This window comes from Pinus tabuliformis, chromosome 5_2 (genome assembly GCF_031772625.1).
Source record: "Pinus tabuliformis cultivar Carrire ecotype Pingquan chromosome 5_2, CPIR1, whole genome shotgun sequence".
NCBI classification, from domain to species: domain Eukaryota; kingdom Viridiplantae; phylum Streptophyta; class Pinopsida; order Pinales; family Pinaceae; genus Pinus; species Pinus tabuliformis.
Window position 1 is genome coordinate 1,097,539,971 of NC_142306.1, and position 23,067 is coordinate 1,097,563,037.

The 23,067-nt window shown below is 33.4% G+C and overlaps 2 protein-coding genes across 2 annotated transcripts; both read left to right on the plus strand.

Annotated features, from left to right (window-relative positions):
- Positions 1 to 6,913: 6,913 nt before the first annotated feature.
- On the plus strand, positions 6,914 to 13,390 carry LOC149163067 (high mobility group B protein 9-like). Its single transcript, XM_089437514.1, has 3 exons — positions 6,914 to 7,498; positions 9,116 to 9,194; positions 13,149 to 13,390. The coding sequence occupies exons 1-3, from the start codon at positions 7,278 to 7,280 to the stop codon at positions 13,335 to 13,337; spliced, it is 489 nt and encodes a 162-aa protein (XP_089293640.1). The 5' UTR covers positions 6,914 to 7,277; the 3' UTR covers positions 13,338 to 13,390.
- Positions 13,391 to 13,422: 32 nt separating this feature from the next.
- Positions 13,423 to 15,266, plus strand: LOC149163068 (uncharacterized). Its single transcript, XM_089435923.1, has 3 exons — positions 13,423 to 13,579; positions 13,727 to 14,124; positions 14,238 to 15,266. The coding sequence occupies exons 1-3, from the start codon at positions 13,435 to 13,437 to the stop codon at positions 14,796 to 14,798; spliced, it is 1,104 nt and encodes a 367-aa protein (XP_089292049.1). The 5' UTR covers positions 13,423 to 13,434; the 3' UTR covers positions 14,799 to 15,266.
- Positions 15,267 to 23,067: the final 7,801 nt, after the last annotated feature.

Consider the following 23,067-nt stretch of genomic DNA (forward strand, 5'->3'; position numbering starts at 1 on the left):
TTTGAGAAGAATTGTAATGGTTTTGGGCCAAATCCCAACTTTATTAATATAATATTCTCTATCCATTCCTTTAGAAAAAAATAGCCAACAATATTCAAGATGATGATGTAAACCATAAGGATGAATAGTTTCACATGGAAAGACAAAAACCACGTCAACCTTTATCCTTATAGATTTATTCAAATTTCAAGTGTAAGCACTCTTTGAATATAAAATTGAATTTTGTATCCAAGGAGTACCTACTTTGCATATTTTTCATATACCCATAATGAGATAAACAAGAAGTACATGAAAAAAATGTGTCTTTTTGGAAATATAACTCATGCTTCACCATTCCAAAGGATATAGGAAATAACAATAAATATCCATAAAAAATCAAACAAGTTATTAAGTTAGCAAAAAAATAATATTGAGAAGTGCAGGCATTACTATGGATACTAAAACACATTTAAATGAACACATTACACAAAAATTTCTAGACCCCATTGTAGAGTAGCATCATGTTTCTTCTTATTACATGTTTGACAAAATTGATGGGGAAAGGTCTTTCAAGTTAGATACTAGATTCATTGCCCATCCATATGGAAAAAAGATTGAAGTTATTGAATAAAAATTTCATCCTTATAACTACAAGGTTTGGTGGGAAGTATGGGTCCATCTAATTAAGGAGAAAGCATAGTATGGGTCAATTCCTCTCCCTTTCAAGAAACACATTTTTTCATGTATTTCCATTTTTTCTTACCATAGGTTTATCGAAAATGTATAGAGTAGGTAATCATTGGATGAAAAATTTAATTTCACATCCAACAAATGCCTACATTTGAAATTTGAGTAAACTTATGAGGAGATATGTAAAAAAAAACATGATAAAAAGGTAGTTTTTTCCCTCATTGAGAATTTATAAGTCTTAATTTCTTCTTCTTATTCTTCTCTTATTTATTTTTTAAATAGATCCATTTTAAATATTAAAATTTCTTCAATGTTTGACATATAAATTGACAAGTTAAATGCATGTTTGGAAAAAGTTGGTTATGATGGCACTAGTTTAATTGGAATAGTTATCATCCTTCTTCTTTATATTGTTGATATTTTTCTTATGGTAATATGCCACTTTGATATTGATAAGCATTGGAGAACTATCAAGGATTTCTAAACTAGCATGGGTATACTAGTAAAAAATAACAACAAACAAAAGTTATGATAATCAAATCCCAAAAGATCACTTATGATAATTTTGGGTATGACAATTACAAAGAAGGTAATTGCTACAAATATCTTAGAGGTGACTTTGACATATTCAATCACCTTGATGCCTACTCGGATGGGGCATAGGTAAATTCTTCAATTTCCCTCTAACTCATCATAGTACATTACAATTTTGTTTATCCTCTGATATTCCATAAATTCTGTTGGGCCATGTCATGCAGATATCTTATGCAGAAAACACTTATAATGTAGAAACCACCCACCCACCCCCACACACACACATACACAACCATATGCAACACACATATAAGCAAATGAACACATTGGAAACCAATTAAACACATTTTAAAATTACTTATTTGCAAAGATGCGTTGACTAACTGTAGACCTCAGATGTTCCACCTAGCCATAAACAACATTGCTCATAACATCTCAACAATTGGTTAACCGTAAGTTGGGGCCATGACTCCACAAACATAAAGGCTTATCCAAAGCCAGGAAAGTATCTATTATCGAATACAACCATATAAGATACCAACCCATCAACCTCATATCAATAGTCTTACATCCCCCATTAGCCTATACAATCCAAGTATTGCACCCCCTTCTTTGCACCCACAATCTTTTTGGGTTGTATGATTACACTTCTAGGGTGTCCAATTTGGAGAATCAAGGATGTTTTAGAGCATTGTGTTTTTCTCAGGAGTTCCAACTTCCCTCTAGGTTTCTAGGTACCTATTTAGCCCTTTCCCTAGGGAGATGTCTCCCTTTACCCAAATCCACCAAGGATTTTACCATGGTCACACATGCCACAGTCACCTTGCTTCCTTTAATAGGAAGGAATTCCATCCTCTTCGCAATTGGGAATATGTAATGTATGTGTTTAGAAAAACATTAACCCCCTCTACTTTTATGTGCATGTTCCTCTTTTGACACATGGAAACTTCTAAAGTCACTTTATGGACTTCGGATAAAACACATGTGTTCTTTTGACTTAGGCTTATTTTAATAATAGCTTAGCCACCTAGGCTTAAGCCCTTCAACATTTAACCATTATCCCCCTTCCACACTTGTGGAGTCTTAGCCCCCCATACTCTCTTGTCTGACTTGGTTTGTAGCAGTGGTGTATTTGTTAATATGCATGTGATTTCATATTTACAAAACTAGGCTCTTTGACTTCAAAACACATAAACATAGGCACACTAGCCTAAAACACATATGTACATGGTTACATTGGCCATAATTTAGTCCTCTGCTCACTAGCCTAAACATGATATGTACATCACATACAAAGGTCATTATAAGGGTGTTACACTAACCTTTGTGACAAGCTTAACTATAAATGTGGCATTCGTAAAAGGTGTAATGGAGGGGTGGAAAGTCTATTTTGATCTTAAAAACAATTGTGGTTATGGGAAAAAATAAACTCCTTTTTGGAACTCTTATTAGTCCTCTTATATTATATGAATATGAATTTTGGGGTTACAATATCTCTAGAGAATTATGTAGGAAAATTGAGCAACTCTAGAAGCATTATATAATTTATAATGTTAAAATTAAAAGAAATATTCCCTTTCATATCTTGATCATATAAACTAGTTGTTCACCCATTGAGAGTATGATTATGGATAATACTTAACATACAAGCACAAGAGCACAATTTAACAAACATGAAAGAAAATAAACTTCCTAAGATTACTTCAAACTCCAGTCAAAGCCACCTCTAGCTTAAAAGGGGTTGGCATAAAGATGCTAAGTCTTGACTAAACCATTAAAGAATATGAGAGGAGGTCACTCTCGAGAATATTAATGCCATTAAATATATTGTCACAACTAAATTTATGGAGAAATTATGGTGTGATAAAGAAATAGAGAATGTGAAATAATTAAGATATTATAAAGAGGCATTAACCCAAATATAGAAGATCAATAGTATGTATTTGTTATAGATAGCTTAAATAAGCAAATTGATATTATTAAATAAGAACAAACTCGCAGGTTCTCCATAATGAAATAGTATAGTTCTTTAAGTATTATGGGATGAAAGAATTTGTCATTTTTTGGTGATACTAAGAAGGTGGAGGATGAAAATCACTTTCCCTTAAAATGTCATGTGTATGCTTGCATTAAATCTTAATTTCAAATATTTATAACATTACCTACCTTTCAAATCCGTTAATTCATCAAAACTATGAAAATGTGGAAAAACTTACCCATGAGATGTATAATAGTTCTTTTGTGTGAGGTTTATTCCCCATTGGATCACTTGTTCAAATCTCATGGGGAGGGGTTGAGGGCGATAGCCACTATGGAGGATAAAAACATTCCCATGGGGTGTCCAGGCTCAACCAAGCCTCACACAATTCTTGTATAGGTGGGAAAATTGTTCTTCCATCCAAGATTAAGACTGGTCTCGCCTAGGCTCAATCTAGTTTGAAAAAGAAAGTAAGAAAAGACGTTTTTGCATATCTTATTACTTTTTTTTCCAAACTAGACTAAGCCTAGGAGGGACTAGTCTCAATGTTGGATGGAAGAACAATTTGCCCACCTATACCAAGATTGTGTAAGGGTCTGTTGAGCTTGGACACGCCATGGGAAAGTTTTTATCCTCCCCAAATGGCTATCATGGGAAAGTTTTTAAACTAGGTTGAACCTAGCCAAAACCATTACAAATTATTAAAATTACAAATTTGAATTATTGAGTCTCTACCATTTAAATATTTTATTTTTTCTAAAAGATTTAAATTTATTTATATATTTAAAATACATTTTAAAGGAGTTGTCTTTAGTGCCACTTTTTGGACTTTCCAAAGTCAGAAAAAAATGAGGTGAAATCTTGATTTGTGTTATTTAAACTGGTCTTTTCATTGTATATATGGATAACCCTGAAAAACCCTAAGACAAAATTGAGGTGAAATCTTGATTTGTGTTATTTAAACTGGTTTTTTAATTATATATATGGATTCAGAACCTTGAAAAACCCCTAAGACATTTGTGATTTCAATAAACTTCTGCCTGATTTTAGAGAAATTAGACAAAATTGAGGTGAAATCTTGATTTGTGTTATTTAAACTGGTTTTTTAATTATATATATGGATTCAGAACCTTGAAAAACCCCTAAGACATTTGTGATTTCAATAAACTTCTGCCTGATTTTAGAGAAATTAGACGAGAAAGTGTTATTTAAACTAGTTTTTTAATTATATATATGGATTCACAACTGTGAAAAACCCCTAAGACATTTATGATTTCAATAAACTTCTGCCTAATTTTAAAAAAATTAGACGAAAAAAACCCGCAAAAAAACTTCAAAAAAATCTCACTAAAAACTACTAACATTTTAAATAATAAAAAAAATAATTTTTCCTCAATCTATATTTCTTTGTAAAAAAATCCTTAAATAAAAACTTTAAACTCATCCTTTTATCAAATCTATATCATTAACATAATACATTAAATAACATAATCAATGAGATTTTAAAGTATATATTTAGATATTATATAATAAAAATCCCTCACGTTAATCATTGGTCACGTGTATATATATATATTAGAATAGTAAAATACGTATTCATATTTTTAATGAGAATATTATATTAAAGGCCATTACAATTATTAATAAATTGATATCATATTATATCAAAATTTATTTGATGAGAATATTATATTAAAGACCATTATAATTATTAATAAATTCATATATCTTATTATATATAAATAGATAAGGTATTGCCGTATCAAAATCAAAAGTTCATAGTCAACATTTAATTTTGGTTTGTTTTTTACGATTTAGTGAAGGGTAAATGGCTTATTATTTTATTAATGATACTTTCAAAAGGTAAGCAAATAATAATAATTCAAAAAAAACATGAAAGTATAGGGGATGGAAGAGAGAAAGTTAGTTATTGTGATGCCCATGATTATCCCATAAGGGAAAGGCCAAAGCTTATAATATATATTTTTTAAAAGGTGGTTGATGTTTCCCAACCGCATGACTTTTATTTTTAAATTAATACAAATATAAAATATAATAAAATACATTTCAAAATTATTAATTAAAATAATTAATTTTTATAAATATTATTTAAAATTATATATGGTTTTTTATTAATAGTTTTTTTAATTAGTTAAAAAAATTAAAATTATTTTTTATTTTTTATTTTTAAATTATTATATATTTCAAATTTAATATTAAAATATATTAGATATTATATATATATATATAAACATGATATATTAATAATTTTCTTCAAAATAAATAATTATTTTTTATAAATATTATTTAAAATTATATATTAATTTTTTAAATTTATTTGAAAAATTAAAATAATAATTTTTATTATTATTTTTAAATTATTATATATTTCAAATTTAATATTAAAATATTATATATATATATATATATATATATATAAATTTATATTATGATATATTAATATTTTTTTAATTTTTTATTTTGTCACACTACTAATTTTCATGATTTGTTAAGTCAATCAAAGTATAATAATATAGGAATTTTTTTTTAATCATAGATATAAAATATTAAGGAGTCTCACTTAAGGGTTTACTTTCTTAAAGTCCAATAGATTATAATGGCAATCATCATAATCTAATAATAATAATAATAATTTATTTTTATTTTTAAAACTTATTTAATTATATAAAAATAATAATATTCTCTATTAACATCTTCATTATCATGATCTTCATTAACATCTTCATTATCATAACCTTAGTGCACCTTTATACATTGCTATATTTTTTCAACACTTCTTTGAACCAAGTTTTAACAAACTTCTCTTTTTAAAAATTCATTTTAACATATTGATTTTTCCATTTTTCTTTTCATATTTTTTTATTGATATTCAATTAAAATTTTTCTTATTGATATTTTTTCTATTAGATTTTAACATTGGTTTAATGATAATTTGTTCAAATACATTTCATTTATATTACTCAAAATGACTATATAAAAATAAATATTTTATTTTATTTAATAAAAATATTTAAATAAATTTATTTTTCACTAACGAGGAATAAGATACTATTATGATCCATAAGTATCCAAATAATGTCCCTAGAAATTAAAGAATTTCAAATTACAAATTCAACTACCCTGTAAAAACTAAATTTAAATTTTATCAATTAACTTTAACAAATATTAATTATATTTTTAAAAAATTACACCTTTTCGAAAAATGGTTATACATTTCGTAGACTTTTTTTTTTCAGAGAGAAAAACATGATGATATTATATTAAGGAAATATAATGAGCATATACATTTCGTAAACTTTATCAAACTCAAAGATATCATTAAATTACAATTGGTAAACCTTAGTAAAGTGAAAAATATTATCAATTTGTTGTATTTAATATATCTAAAAAAATAGTACTCTATTTTAATTTAACATATTTAACTGCTTATTAAATATGCAATTAAAATAAATCTCTCAAAATTAAATTAAACTTCTCTGATCCTACACCATCGATAAAGTAACGCCTCCATATTCCCAGTTATTCTTGATATATGAAGTGATATGGGAAGGTCTTAAAAGGTAAAACAAAAAGGGCAGGGGCGCTGGTCGTCGGATGACGAGAAACTGGCCATCAATCGTACGGCCAAGAAACGACAACGAGGACGTAATTGACTTAGACGGCCAAAATGGCAGAACCCACCAAAATTTGGCCGACGTTTTATCAGTGGTGTTCGGACATATTTGCAGCGCATAACGTGAGTTGTTTTGTTGGTTGATGCCGATATTAATATGAGACTGCTGTACCGTAGTTCTGTTGTGTGGGGACTTTGGTGAAACCACAACTAATAGAATTAACAACTGTTGGAAAATTGTTACTGTTGGGATCGATCCTTTTGACCGCGTTGTGGTGGTGATCACCGCATTTGGGCATTTTCTTTGCACAAACCCCCATTGTTTCAGCCACATAGCATCATATACCGATTCCATCGGAAGTGATAGTCAGATGCCCATTTCATTAGAGCCTTGATGAATATGGGGGAGCATTTTGCAAGTTCTCCCAGATTTTAAGCTTGTTTCCCCAAAACCCAATTGTAATGGAGGAGCAGAGGGATGTGCAGGGGAGTGGATCAATGCAAAACGGAAGCGAGCTTGCAGAATATCATATGGGTTCTTCGGTGGGGGTATTTCAGGGATACCCATACAGCCAACAGGTGTACCCATCTCCTCTAGCAGAACACGAGGCATTGCTCGCTAACCGTACATACTTCTGCGCTTTATTCAACGAGTTTCATGCAGGTCTTGGAACCAGCCTAACGTGAGTGGTAATTCACACTCTCTAATGTCTACATTACAACAAAATTTTCACCAATTTTTCTCCTTTCTGTTCCATGTCATATGTTATTGCAAAGTTATCTCCTTCATTGATTTCATGTTATGCAGAATCTCAAACATAGCATGGCATGATTTCTGTAAGGAAATAAGAGTAACCCTTGTCGAATTTGGATGTTGTGTTCTTCAAAATTGCTTGTTATTGCGTTCTGCTTACGGGTTTTGTGCATTTTTAGGCCTGTTATGGCCTATTGAGCGTTACTAATTATTAGGACGCAAACAAATCTTTATCCTGTTGCTTGTGAGTCGTCCGCATTTATAGACTATACACCTCGAGCTGTGCATGTAAACAAGAATTGTATCTTTGGTTACCCTTGAAAGAGCATATGAATTATGGCCAGATGCTTATGGAGATTCAGTGCCTTGTCCCAGACTACCAGTGTTGCTCTATTTTTTTGTATTTTTATGTTTCACTCAAACCAGTAAGGCCTATTGGAGAATGTTAGAGTCTGCACTTTACTTTTTAGGTCCTGTAATCTAGGGTCTTTAGCATTATGATTCCAAATTCATAATTTTTTTTGGTTTCTAAGAGGGAGCAAGAATGTTCTTCGTTATCGTGTACTTTGAACAAATCAATTATCTTGTCTTAGACAAGGCATCTCAGAAGTAGGTGTTGTTCACCTTAAACTTCAGTTTTTGTTGGATATTTGCACATTTAGTGTCACATGATATCTTAGGAGTGATCCGTCATCAAGTCTTGCAGTGTAGATTGTGTGAATTGGTTCTTCATAGTTGTCTTGCTTATTTCCATTTCACTGTAAATTAAGCTACATGGAATATCTCACCTAAGAAGGTGGGTTGTTGCCTGCTGTTATGAGTTGACTGCGTCTGTAATCTAAACTCTTGCAGCCTGGTACTGCAACTAAGGTTTGGTCAGTAGGACCCTAACAAGAATGTGGGCTACTGCCTGCTAGTTATGGATTGCATTTTTTTTCGGGGGTGTGATATTCCCACCATCATTGTTGTTTATCTAAATCTCAGCCATAGAATCATTTAGTTGAAAAGAACCTGCTATGATAATCAGTGTTGAATCTGTGGTAAGCATTAGTTTTACTCTAAATGAATATCAATTTAAAAAGATAAATAACATTATTGATTTCTTTCCTTTTTGCTGTTGTGTGTGTCTAAGAAACTGGGCTGCTATGTTCCTCTGCTTTTATCTTCCTTTGGTACTGAAAAAGAAGCTTTAATTTGTATGTTTGTTAAGTTTGGTTCAAATAAAATGCTGTCTTTTAGAAGACACTTATGTCTTTGACAATCCATTTCTTAATTGATGCAGGGCCTGATATTTGCCCTGTACATACTTACTTTTTGTAGCATGCAATGTAGCTGTCACATTTAGACAGCTTTCATTTGTGTCATCCGCTACTTGACCTTTATGGTTGTTTGGTTTTTGAGCTAGCGGTCTGTCATTCCTATTGAATTGTTTATCCTGATATGTATATTTACTGTCCATGAACAGGCAGCGGGTAGGAAAGAATGCTATATCTGAATATATTTTGTTAGATTCCTTGCTTTCTAACTATTCGCTTTTCGTGGGCAGAGTTCCTAACATAGGAGGCCAGGAATTAGACCTACATTTGTTGTACAGACAAGTAACTGCTTGTGGTGGTCTTGAACAGGTATGCCTCATCTCTCTCTTATATTGGGTGATTCTTGAATTTTGAGAAGCTTCCATTGTTCTGTATGCAGCGTGTATTTCAAATTCATTAGGTTATGGTATTACGATGATTCCTTAAATTGTATCTGTAATTTTATCCAGCTGATTATAAGCACTAGCAGTACTGAACAATGAAAGGACATGCAATAACCCAAGCTACAAAGCATTGTAGATTCTGGTTTGTTGCTGCTACTGTATTTAGGAACTATACAATATTTGTGCAAACACATTGCAACTGTAAGGAATGGAACTACTTATGGGCTATTTATTATGGCAGTGTTTTCATTATTTTTCCCCAAGCACCCCACTTTTTGATACTCCATTATCCTTCTCTTTCTACAAACTGGTTTTGACCAATCCTTTTCAATGTTAAAATTACAAATGACATTTGAGGGTATTAAACCAAAAATTCTAGTTACATGTATTTGTCTGAGAGGTTATGGATGTGTTTATTCTTTCTTAGTTATGTTGTGAATTTCCTAGTCTAAAGGAGTTATAAATATCCTCTTTCATTACGAGGAGTTTGAGAAAATGCAGTAGTACCTACACGTACATGGTATATTCAAATCCCGGATGTGGTCTATATTGTATCCTTATAGATGCCACATTTGTGTTTGACATGCTGCGTGGTACTTATTTAAGGACTGAGTACTTGTGTTTGTTTTATTTTTTTTCACAGAGGACTCTACATTTTCTAACTAGGTTTAATTCTCGTTAGTGAAATAGCTAGTTCATTAAAAAATTGAAAAATTCTAGTAAGTGAAATAGCTAGTTAATTTTAAAATTAAATTCTTTGTTCTTAGTGTATGCAATTTTTGTACTGGCAGTTATACTGACATGAATTTTTTAGCTAGCCGTTTTAGTTAGGCAAATCTCTTTTTTTCTGGTTTCGTACTTACCATGAATGCCCCATAACAGCTGGTGCATGTTCAGAATTCAGATTCTATTCTCTCTTCCTCCGATTGTCTACATGTAGTTTTGATTCTATTATCCACATATAGTTGGCCTTGAGGCTTGATCTCTTGCGTTCTCTCTCACACTCTCTGATTGTATGTCTTGTTTTCTACTATTATTTTGTGAAGCAGAATTGATTGTTTGGTTAGTAAGTGATGTAGCTGCATTTCACTAGTTCTAGTCATTTGTTGGTAATTTATCGTATTCCTGGCTGGTCCCGGTAGAGGTTATATGTCCATCCTGCGAGTGTGGTGGATTCCTAGATTTAAAAAAATATATATCATATTCCTTCCTGGAGACACAAACTGGCTTTGTCTTTTGAAATCTCCGATAATAACGTGATAGTGATTTCGTGTCTGGGTGGTCTTATCATGACCTATTTAATTGATGTTTCTGATACTAATGTGCCGAGTCAGGGCAATTCCTTCGTCAACTCTATTCATAATTGTGAATCTCTCATTCTTTTTCTATAACAGCTACAATATTTTCTTCCACAATTGACAGTAATCATTTCAATTTTTTCTATAGCCCTGTCACTTGTGGCCTTCGAACTTTAAAGTGGCTTCTGTCTTCGCTATTCAGTAACACCTTCATTTATCAAGATTCCATTTATTATTTGATATCAATTTGGAGCTTTTAAAATGGTGTTTATCATTGGAAGTTCTATAATACAAGCTGCTTCTTCTTCTTATTTGAGCTTCTTTTGACTTTCTTACTTGGCTGATATCTTTACTAGAATTCTCATATCAGCTTCTCATTGTTGTTTAGCTCTCTCTTTTCACCCATCAATCTATTTTTATAATATATGGCTAAGTGCTTCCCCGGTAGGAAGATGACGGTCATCTTTCTTTTCAGATTCACTAATTCTAAATCCATTAATTGACAAGAAATGAAACAGGATAGCCATTTTAAACTAGATTAGTGGGGATTCTGGGAGATAGACATACAAAATAGAGACCCATAACAAACACATCAAAAGAGTGACATTTGGTTCAGAGCACATCATTTCACGAGTGTTTGAACTTCATAAGGTACAGATACACTCAGTCAACCTAGCCTTTGTTTCATCGATGTCTACTTAATGAGGCTTGTTTTGTGGATTAGTCTTATGTTATTACTAGTGCACATAGGATTATCCTATTGAGTCGTGTGAAGGATTCCTGTCTGGTGAATGGCTGCATTTAGTATGGAGGTTAAATATAAAAAAATGAGTATCTTGATTTGGTCAGAAAATTGTGGAGGTTCTTAATGTAGCATGGTTAGATATTACATGCAAGCTTTAGATCAAGCCATTTATCTGAATGGAAAATTTACAATTAAACTGGCCCCAAGTGGTTGTGGTGTGGAAATTTTGTGATCTAGCATTTCATACGAACAATTTGTGAAAATTTTGTCTTTCAAAACATGTGTTGCCTGAACAATGTCGATTTGGACCTTAACCATGACACTAGAGCATGACCTTAAAAGTCACACAGTGGTGAATTGAAAGATACCCATTTTATTATTAGACTACAACTTAATCAACACAAGACCTATTGTGAATGAAACATGCAACCTGAACAATGTAGATTGGGACCTTAACCAAAACACCAAAGCACTATCTTAATGATCTATGTACACATCAAAGTTTCACAGCTAACATAGGATGACAATGAAGCTGTTTATTATTTTCAGTGGGTCTTATACTAGTTCAGCCATATAAATTAAATGTCTGGTAAACACCTATAGGCATCAAGATTCAAAACACTTACCTCATGTTACATCTAAAAATAGGAAGGTTATGATGGTCATAAAATATTGCCAAAACTTTGTAATTGGATGGAAAATTGCTTCCACTGCTGCATTGCCTTTCATAAAAATCTCGGATGTTGTCGTGTTGAATATATGTTAGGATTTCTTATATCTGTATACAACCTATGTCTACAATCATATAGTATTTGCTTTACCATGAGCGGAGATTGTAAAAGCATTGAATCATCCATGCTGTGATTGCTTCGTACAGGATTTATGCCACTTCATTGTGTTTGGTGCATAGAATCAGTTTCTAGCCCAGGTTTCATATTGTTATGAAGTTGTTCAATGACATGGAATATGATTAATGTCATTTTTGTGTTTGCTTCCTGGACCAGCAGGTTACACCAAGTACATAAAGTAATTTAGGCAACATTTAGTTAAGTAACACGCCATTATCTTCCCTTAGTTATAACACTTACACTTTCATACATGTGTCAGCATATATATATATATATATATATGTATGTATGTGTGTATGAGATACATGTGTCAACATATATATATATATATATCTATGGATGGAAGACATTTAACATCATATCAACACTTTAACTTGTTCTCTTTGTGCCAGACTTGTACTGATCTTCTTCTACCTCGTTAAGAAAATACTATTTATGATTGATATCCTCTGATAATTCAGTTTTGCATGTGAACTTTACATAAATATATTGGATAATGCTTTCATATTTGGCATTCTTCTGTAATAATTCTGGATTGACCGCACTTTTATTCTAGGACATCAACTTCTAGATAGCTCTAAGCTTATACACTGTGTCAGCCAGAGTATATATTTCAAAGCAGACATACTAATATTTTTTAGCAGAAGTTATCATAACTTGTGTATAATACTTTGAACTCTGGTTTAGTTGAATCTTTTTTGGTGTGTTTCTGAAGGACTGATATTAGTTGCTTGGATGCTGTTTGTATTTATATTTGACATATGTTAATTGGTATTTATAATGTGGACCTTTTCATTGTTGAATTCTTCTCTTTGTTCTGCTATTAATGTGAAATAAATGATTTATAAGTACTGAAGGACTGATCAAAGTTGCTTAGTTGAATCTAGTATCTGTATTCTACATATGTTAATTGGTATTTATAATGTGGGCTTTGTTTTGTTGAATTCTTCTCTCTGTTCCACTATTCATGGGAAATGAATGATCTATAGGTTATTAAAGAGAGAAGATGGAAGGAAATAGCAACAACTTTAAAAATCCCTAGCTCAATTATAAACTACTCGTTTGTGCTTCGCAAACATTACATAGATCTTTTGTACCACTTTGAGCAAGTTCATTACTTTGGAGCACGGGGACAACTTGCTCCTCCTCCTGGTATTCATCTTTTAATAATCAAATAGTTAGAACTACAATTCTTTTTCAACTTCCTTTGCTGCTTTGAAAATCTATTTAAAAAGTGTATATTCGAATGTTATTTTTTCTTGTGCTGCTTAGAAAATGTACATATGTTTAGGTCCATTTCCTGCTCCTCGTCCTTCTACTAAGTCCATGGACAATGGCATCACATGCCAACTTTTGGTTGATCCAAAGCAGCCAGCAAAGAAAAGGAAAAACATGGTTGATCCTGCTCAGCTGTTTGGAGGTGAGATTCTGAAATTTGAGGAAGACCGCAGCAGCTCTCCAACATTGTTGCGGATTCAATATATTTGTTTATATATTCTTGTTCCAGGTCATATGTTTTATTCAGGAACTGTTTTTAATATTCATTTCTGTTTGGTTTGCCTACCAGTGGATCCAGGTGCATATGTTGGGCAAACTGTGACAGGAGCAGTCGATCAGAGATTTGATAATGGCTACTTGGTGACTGTGGTGGTAGGCTCAGAAAAACTTAAGGGTGTTTTATATCATGTTCCTACAGAGACCATTGTTCAGCAATATGCAATGGTTCCAGGGCTGATGAGCAATGTAGGCTGTGATGCCCTTGGGCTGGAGGTGCAGGTCACGAAGAAGAGGAAAGAAAGGGTACCTAAGAGAGATCTCAGTGCCCCGCGTCTATCAAAAAATGGTTACAAATTCTTTTATGTCGAGCAATGCGCTAGGTTAAAAAAGACATATGCACAGACAGACCGTGAAATTGTTAAGACGGTGAATGATTTGTGGAACAAGCTTTCAGATAATGAAAAAATGGTATGCCAATGTGCTATCTTTTCTTGTTAACCTACCTTTGTATTTTCTCCTCTCGACCCTGCAAAATGTGCACTCTGTTAAATTAACTCTCATTGTTGTAATATTTATTGTAGCAATACATTGAACGGAGTCAACAGGACAAAAAAATGTCCAAGACACAGATGATGGCATACAAAGAGAGAATAAAATTGCAGGAACGTAGCGAAGGGTACAATGGTGACAAAACTTCCGAGGTCGTTGGTCAGAAGATTGAAGGAAATGTGACTGCACCCTTCTTTCATGACAATAGCTATGATTACCACGTGTCACTGGAAGCAGGAGTAGATGCAAACTCTTTCCATTCACATCAGCAACGAGGAATTCCTTCAGAAGTAAGTGGCATTCCAGTTGCAGACCATGGAGCATATTCGGGTGAAGGAGATAAAAGTGTCTATTCTGTTTGTTTTCCTCAGCCAGAGATTTCTGCCCCTAACTTTGGGGGTTCTAGTTTACCGCAGACGTATGTAGGTTCCAGTGATCAGTTTTTCTACCAAACTCAATCTAGTGCCTTTCAGTCTAGCTTTATGCCTTACTCTATGACTCCAGATCAAATATACTGGATGCAAGGTGGACAATCTTTTAATATTCAAGACGGACAGACCTTGAGTCTTTACCCACAAAATCCTTTCATTTAGTATGGTTCATGTCCTTGTATATTTCAAAAGTTCTGGTCACTCAGCGGTATAGTATTTTGAAATTTCACATTACTGTTTTTTATCCATTCTGCTACAGAAGCTTCTGAACAGAATCAGTTCATGTATAATAAGTGTATTTATGAGCATCTGCACCATGTGTAATGGACTCCTAGGTCGTGTTCGAATTTCTGCCTTTTTATTCCTCTCCCTAATTTCAGGCCAGATGGTTTTTGGTTTCTTGGCAGAGTTCATGTTATTTTGCAGCAGTTCATTGGCTACTCTCCAAGCAAAAGAGTATCTTGTATGTTCAAGTGCCGACAAGTTTTCTTTGAGAAGGTTGCCATTTTGCTCGATGCTTGTGAATGGTTTTGCCATCACAGAAACGTTATATAATGCTCATTTTTCTTAAAAGGAGTGTTTCACCCTGGAGTTATTTACGTAAAGAAGTTGGACCTGTAATGGTTTCTGTATGCCTCTTGTTGGTATTAGCATGTCCTGTTTCAATGGAATACTATATCCGCGACTATGTATATATGAATAAAAGTGGAGTGCGCTCATGTGGTTATTTATAAGTAGCATGAAATACTTAATGTTTTAGGGCGTTGAATATGTCATTCGTAAGAATTGTTTTAGGTCGTTTAATATGTCACTCGTAAGAATTGCAATTAAGAGTGGAAGAATAACAACATTTTTCACAACAACTTGAGATAAATTAAATTAATAGCCAAATTTAATATATTATTCATTTAATTTATTTGATAACTGAATTTAATATATTATTCATTTAATCTAACGTTTTAACAACGCAATAAAATCCTCTCCTTTTCTATAAACCTATTTTCCTAACAAATATAAACCAAAATTTGTATGTTGTTCTTCTGTCAGATTTATGAGGTATATATGCAATGCTTTGGTACACAATGATAGTAAGATATCAAAATATTTTGATTTTATCACGGGGAAAGAGGGTATAATGGTCTCATGCTATTAATATAGAAAATAATTTTTCATTAGTTAAACTATGGGGTAGATTGCCTTTTAGAACACCCATGAATGTGATTCAATAAGTTGCAAAAGGGAAAGGTGAGTGGTTTGTTAATCTTTAAATACGTGCTCTTTTATCAAAGCAGAGATTTTTGATTTATATGGTGCAAATAGTGTAGTTTGAATATTTACAAAGTTTTGTTCTTAAGTTTTATAGGCTTGCGGAAGCAAGATAAGCTTGCAGTTAGGGCAAAGAAGGTTGTAGGTCTGTAATAGGTGTTTGCAAGTTGTGGGTCTTGTTGATGGTGTTGGATACCACCAACATACAGGGGTCTTCCTAATGTGAAATCCTAATTTGACTTCATACCATTTGGAGTAGGAGCCCTATCCGGAGTATCAGCTCGGCCACTATAACTTAAGGTCTGTCTTGGTTTCAATGATTAACATAAAAGATTACACACATAACCTTTGAACAAACAAGTAAGTCGGCATTGTGAAACATCAATTGCAATGTATAAAATGAGGCTTTCATGAGAGGGGGACAAGAGTATGTCTCTAGAAAAAAAGTAATAGTACCATCCTAAGAGAGACACATGATAGCAAGGAAAGATTCAATGATTAATCTGCAAATTAGTTCACAAGATAACAAAGATTCATGGAAGAAAATACAACACACATTCAATAAGATAAACACAAAAGCCACTGAAATAATTCAATTTCTTTAGTACATACGAATGCCGACATATACTGCAAACATCGAAATAATAGTTTTAAAACATTCACGATACGTGAATGGAAGTGTGTTAGCTTAATGAGCTTCAATATTAGGTGAAAGATCCAAGTACACAATTACAATGGCGAGACACTAGTTCTAGTAGTGGAACATTAAATCACTTCTTGTTTCTCCAAAGAATAGTTGTCTCCTATGCCAAGTTAGAGAAACCAAGACTAGCTTTCCAAAGCCTAACCCTCCAAAAGCTTTTTGCTTGAGTTATGAGGGAGTATTTATAACAAGAGGAATGACTTTTCATGACCCCATGACTCTTGAACTACCCTCATGACTCTTAGACTTCCCATGTGACCTTGGAACTTCAAAAATGATTTTTGGACGTCTCTTAATGACTCTTGAACTTCTACTTGATTCATTTGTCCACATGTTACTATATTCCACATATGACTCTTGGACTTTCACAGAATACATTTTGTCCTTTTCCTTTTGAATACATCATTACATTTCACATGATGATGTGGCAAGGCACATGGACACATATGACATAGTGGTGACACTTGTACAAGTTACAAATTAATAATGATGACAAGGAGGTCATGATGAAGTGGAAATGCCAAGTTGTTCTCTTTATTGCTATGTTTTCAATCTTCATGAAAGATCTGTACTCCATTTTCACCCTCCAAATGGTGATGGATCAACATCGGGACCTTTTGAGTTATCATGTAATGTCTTCAAACTGTCTTGGTTCAATATCTCTTCATGTTTGAATAATGGTTCTCCTTGTGCTTCTTCTCTGTAAGAGCTTGTTTGCTTCCTCTCCTTGGTATCTTCCTTAAGTAGCACGTTGTCACACTAAGAAGGTACACCTTCTAATGAACATCACTCATGACAAGGAAAAACCGATCTTGAAAAAATCTATCCTATCTCTACCTTGTTCATGGAAGACGCTGCTTGTGAAGGCTTGTGAAAGGACTTGAGAAGGAAGGGCTTGACTAGGAGAACGTAGTTGAGTTCAATAGTGGCTTCGGAAAGCACCATTGTTCACTAAAGATGTGCTTTGCGTTATGAGGAGTTCTTCAAGGTCTAATGTGGTGGCCTAGTGCAAGGGACAATGCGATGAGCTTGTTGATTAAAATTGTGCCATACGGTAGGCTCAAAGGAGTAGGAGACAATGAAAGTATAGTTGAGTCAGATAGTGAGCAAGGGATGACCCCGCTATTTACTAAAAGTGTGCCATGCACTTAGGGAGAGAGAGAAGGTTTGCTTGGGCGTAGGGTGCAGGCACAACAAACAAGGAGGAACCATTGTTGCTTGATAGTGTGCTATGCGCTTTGGAAGAGCCACTGAGGGCACAAAGCACAGTAACAGTCCCACTGTTTTTTGAGAGTGCGACATGCGTTATTAAAGAGGTAGAGGACCTTTGTTTTTCTTAAGTGCCCTTTTGAAGGGAGAGAAGGTCCTTGTTCTTTCGAAGTGCGCTTTTGAAGAGGTATAGGGTCCTTGTTTTCCCAAAGTGCACTTTTGAAGGGACAAAGTCCTTGTTCTTCTGAAGTGCGCTTTTGAAGAGGCATCCTTTTGCGGGGAATAATTTTCTTCAACTATGATTGACTATTCACTAAAGATGCACTCTGCACCCACGAATACTCACTAGAAGAGGAAATTTCCTAGTTAAGACTCATGAATAGGTAGTGCTCATCACCTAGTGAAGGATTGAAGCTTTCATAACTTGCACTGGGCAGAAGGACCAAGAAGAGCTCTAAAATGGCTAAGTGTGGGACCAATAGAGTAAGGAAGAAAAAAGTATCTGAACTAGAATCAAACATAGATCACACACATGAAAACTATCAATATAAGCCACATGAATGCATAGGACTCATGAGCAACAATCACACCTTGAAGCAACAACAAAGCAACACTTATTTCTAAGTGCGACAGTTGAAATGCCACATTGGAACAGTTAAAATACAAGTTGCGACACAAGGGTCGACTATAACCAGACAGTGCACTAAGTTGTGACACAAGCATAGACTACAACTTAGCGCACATAATGGTCTAGAAATTTCTTATCACCAACATTTGCGCACAGGGGAATGAGATCGAATCCCATCTCCTTGTAGCCTACTTGTTTTCTTTCGTATGGTACCAAAAAGAATCGTGACAGCCGTTTCTCATTTTGGGTTCTCGTTTGCATTGCCATTGCTATTCCCATTCCTGCCTTAACACTAGAATAGTCGACCAGGTGGTTCTTGTTCCTGAGTCCTCTAGCCCGTTTTCCTTTTTGGGAATGTATAAATGCTTTTCCGGTAACGTGTTTTCCCGGGTGCCTGAATAAGATTTGAAACTTAATACACAGAAGAATACATTATCCCACGTCAGATCAACACAGTGCACCATCATCCAAATGATTACGGCGGTTCCATGGTCTGTGATTTAAATGATTATCGTATGTGTCGAGAACAAGTAGGCAGGTTACAGGTATAATAGATACGAAAGATTTGGAAAATTTATAGGTATAATAGAAAGGGAAATAATATTATATATATGTGTGTGTTTTGGATGTGAATATTCCACTGTAATACCTAGGAATGTGAACTCTCCGAATTTACCAAATTAATTAATGTGATATACACAATTTTTCATGCCCAGAGTTTATGTTTTTGGAGTAGCGTTTTCTAATTATGGTTACTTTTGGATTTGTGCGTCCGAATTTGGGAATACAATTTGAGTGACGTGAGATTGGAATATTTTGTTGGGGTTGCTTTTGGCTTTTAAAGTCAAAATTTGGCAATCCAATTTTGGACTCGCGAGACTGGAATTATTTTAATTTTTTGGGTTTACTTTTGGCTTTTCAAGTCAGAATTTGGCAATCCAATTTTGGACTCGCGAGATTGGAATATATTTTTCCGGATTAAATCGTACTACTTTTTTAATGTATACATGAATTTTATTGGTCTGAAAAAAATTTGAGAAACACTTATTAAGCAGACTACCCAGTTGAAACATACATTTTTTAACCCAAGAAAGTTCAAAACGTAGAAGAATTATATTGCGGAGTGAATATTGCCGACAGTTCACTTGCTATGTAATTTGTAAAATACAATTTTCTGGTTAGCGTTCTTCCATACGATTTTTCTTGGGCACACCCTTTGCTGTACAAACTTTAAAAGAGAGTTGGTGCAATGTGTTCAATTCGGATAAAAATGTAAGTAAATGCATTTAATTTCCAAAAGTTTTGAGTTGATGCAATGCGTTCAATTCGGATAAAAAAGTAAGTAAATGCATTTAATTTCCAAAAGTTTTGAGTGGGAATTTGGCCGCCGATCCCATAGGGTTTCGGAAACCTGTTGTGCTTGCCGTTGTTAGTCTATTATTGTGAGCATAATAATGTTATTACCATGAGTGTTTGGTATGTCTGAATTGGTGTGTGACCTCCCAATGGTGGGTGGGTTACTTACTGTTGCTTTGTCGCTCCACTGGATTTTGTTTTGCCCAATACCGACTGTCAGAAAAGTGCATTTTATTGCATTGGTATCTGCGTCCCACCTGCTCCTCTCTCTCGCTTCCAAGTGTTTTGTGGTCGTCATACAATATACGTCACCGTGATTTTGCGTGGGTGGAGTGGGGGCTGATCCTCGTGAGGTCAAATCGACGCCCTTTACAAAGCTGGCCAGTGGCCATGCTACAGCAGAGTACGAAGTATGGATCCAGGAGATAATTAGCGCTAAAATGACATTGAACTTAAAATATAAACAAATTAATTAACGGCACAAAAATTAAAATCGAATTTGAAATTTTATCAATCATCTTAATTTTAATTAAAAGTTCATTTTAATTTTATCTTCATCTTATTTCATCACATTTATTTATTTTCTAATTTCTTGCCGGGAGTTTTGTAGAATTTCGATAGAAATTGCAACCATTCAAAAATCAAATTGAAATAAAAGATACAAATTTTACTATAATAAAATCTCTCCATTGCTTTGCATTAATTTAGAGGAAAAGAGAAACAATTACAATGTCTTAAGCACACTCTGAACTCTAATCATGTTCCCCGGCTTTTTGATTTCCTCTAGCCAACACGTAGCCAATTCAAGTCTCATCGAACCTCCTATTTCCTTGCGCAATCCTCGAGGAATTAGCCCCTAAAGAATAGTAGAAATTCCCTACTTTTTTGCTCTATACCTTGAGGAATTGATCTCTTGCTCATTACAAACTTGTACCCTCAACAATATATAAATATAGAATACAAACATGCATTTTTCCACCACCTCAACTAGGCAATTCGAGTTCCATGCATGATTGTGTCTATTTTTAGTTGATTAATTAGTTAACTGAGAAATTAGTGAGTTAACAATAGTCTTAACTACTCAACTGGGCTTCAACTGACTCAATTAACGACTAGAGCTCAATTAACTAAGTTCAACTAACAATAACTCAACTAGATTGCTAAATTTTAGCAATCACTACATGCACAACTCTACTTCTAGCCTATAACTCAAACTTTTTGAGTAAGACCATGTCACACAAGTTAAGTGCCTCAAGTTATCTTGCTTATGTGGAAATTGGATTTACTTAATTTGACTAAGGCACAAGTCAAAATTGAGCTTTTTTCTTGCTACAATTTCAACACTCCCTCTTAGCAAGAAAAGGGTTATGCACAACTCCAATTCAGCTCCTATAGGAATACACTTTAACAAGACTCTCTCTCACTGTTGCTGTTGCTACTGCAACAACTGCAACTGAGAAGCGTCCAAAACATAGAAAATTTTAGGGGTGAATGTTCGCCTTTTGGTGAAATTAAGGGGTTTTAAATTTTTAGTGGGCGAATATTTTGTATCATAGTACATTTTTACAAATCACCTCAAATAGCCCACCTTATTTTGCATCCAAAACATAGAAAATTTTAGGGGCGATGTTCGCCCTTTGGCGAAATTAAGGGGTTTTAAATTTTTAGTGGGAAAATATTTTGTATTATAGTACATTTTTACAAATCACCTCAAATAGCCCACCTTACTTTAAGGGAGGGTAAAAAAGGTAAATTTAGCCCTTGAAACTAGGAGTTACAACCTTCCATTCGCCCATTTTCAAGAATAGGTTTTATTTAAGTGAATCCATTCACCCATTTTCAAGAATAGGTTTTATTTAAGTGAATCCTATGGGCCAAATACCATATTTATAAAAGAGGTATGGTAAATTAATAAAAATAAAAATAAATGAGAGGTATAGTAAATAAATAAAACATTTTTTATATTTACTCCATAAATCACTTTATATGGTGTAAACAAATAAAAATATAAGTAAAGTGGAGGTATGGTAAATAAATAAAAATAAAAATAAACTAGACGTATGGTAAATAAATAAAACCTCTTTTTATATTTAGTCCATAACCCTCGTTCTATTTATGAAGGCTCAAGAAAGAGGTTTTATTTAAGTGAATCCTATGGGCCAAATACCATATTTGTAAAAGAGGTATGGTAAATTAATAAAAATATAAATAAACGAGAGGTATGGTAAATAAATAAAACATTTTTTTATATTTACTCCATAAGTCACCTTATATTTACGAACACTAAAAAAATGCGTTATATTGAGGTGAAACCTATGGGCAAAATACTATGAGACAAATACCATGGACTAGATTGTTATTAATACCATGCAAAAAAAATTATTAACCCTAATATTAGTATTAATAAGAATAAAAATGGCACATGGTATTGACCCATGGTATTCACCAAAATGGCACGTGGTATTGACCCATGGTATTCACCTGGAATGTAGCCTATTTAAATGGGGGAATTAAACCAACATAGATCCATCTTTACTTTGGATCTACTAACCCCCGAGAGGTATCAAATATCATGATATGCATAGCATAGAGTGAAAAAATACTTGATCCCTCTCGGGGCTTGGTGGATCAAGAGTAAAAATGGTGTTGTAATTTAATGTATGTTAAAAATTTTAGCATGGTTAAAAAACAAAATAAAATAAAATTCAACTATTAATTTTATTATTTTTTATAAATTACTAATAGTAATTTTTAAGCTCCAGGTTTATGATAACCCATGGTAATACCATGGTATTCATGTGAGCATAGACTATTTAAAGGGGAAATTCTATCATCTTAGATCCATCTTAATTCTGGGTCTACCATGTGCTCAGAGGGATAAATAGATTCCATCCCCCTAAGAGTGGTAGATGTGGAGTTAAGATGGATATAGGTTGGTTTTTATGATAATGAAGATATTAAATAGACTTAGGAAATTATATTGTAAAAACATCTTAAGGTGAATGGTTAAAACATAGACATTGGACAAGTATATTTGTATACTTCTGTTTTACACTGAAAGAAATCCAGGGCTAAAAGGAATGGATTGATTGCACTAGTCATCCTTCTATAAATTTCCAACATATGCTGGAGTAAACAGATTGTAATTTGGGTAATTTTTCTAACTGCAAACAGGAACATACTTGTGTATTGGCATGGTGGTTACGAGGTCCCTAGAAGTGATGAATTTGAATTTTTCTTGGTTTTATATATAGTATTAGGTTTTTTCT

Coding starts and splice junctions, on each gene's coding strand:
- LOC149163068 (XM_089435923.1), top strand. CDS start 13,435: ATGTACATATGTTTAGGTCCATTTCCTGCTCCTCGTCCTTCTACTAAG. Junction 13,580..13,726: donor TCCTGCTCAGCTGTTTGGAG/GTGAGATTCTGA, acceptor TTTGCCTACCAG/TGGATCCAGGTGCATATGTT. Junction 14,125..14,237: donor TTTCAGATAATGAAAAAATG/GTATGCCAATGT, acceptor TATTTATTGTAG/CAATACATTGAACGGAGTCA.
- LOC149163067 (XM_089437514.1), top strand. CDS start 7,278: ATGGAGGAGCAGAGGGATGTGCAGGGGAGTGGATCAATGCAAAACGGA. Junction 7,499..9,115: donor GGTCTTGGAACCAGCCTAAC/GTGAGTGGTAAT, acceptor TTTCGTGGGCAG/AGTTCCTAACATAGGAGGCC. Junction 9,195..13,148: donor CTTGTGGTGGTCTTGAACAG/GTATGCCTCATC, acceptor AATGATCTATAG/GTTATTAAAGAGAGAAGATG.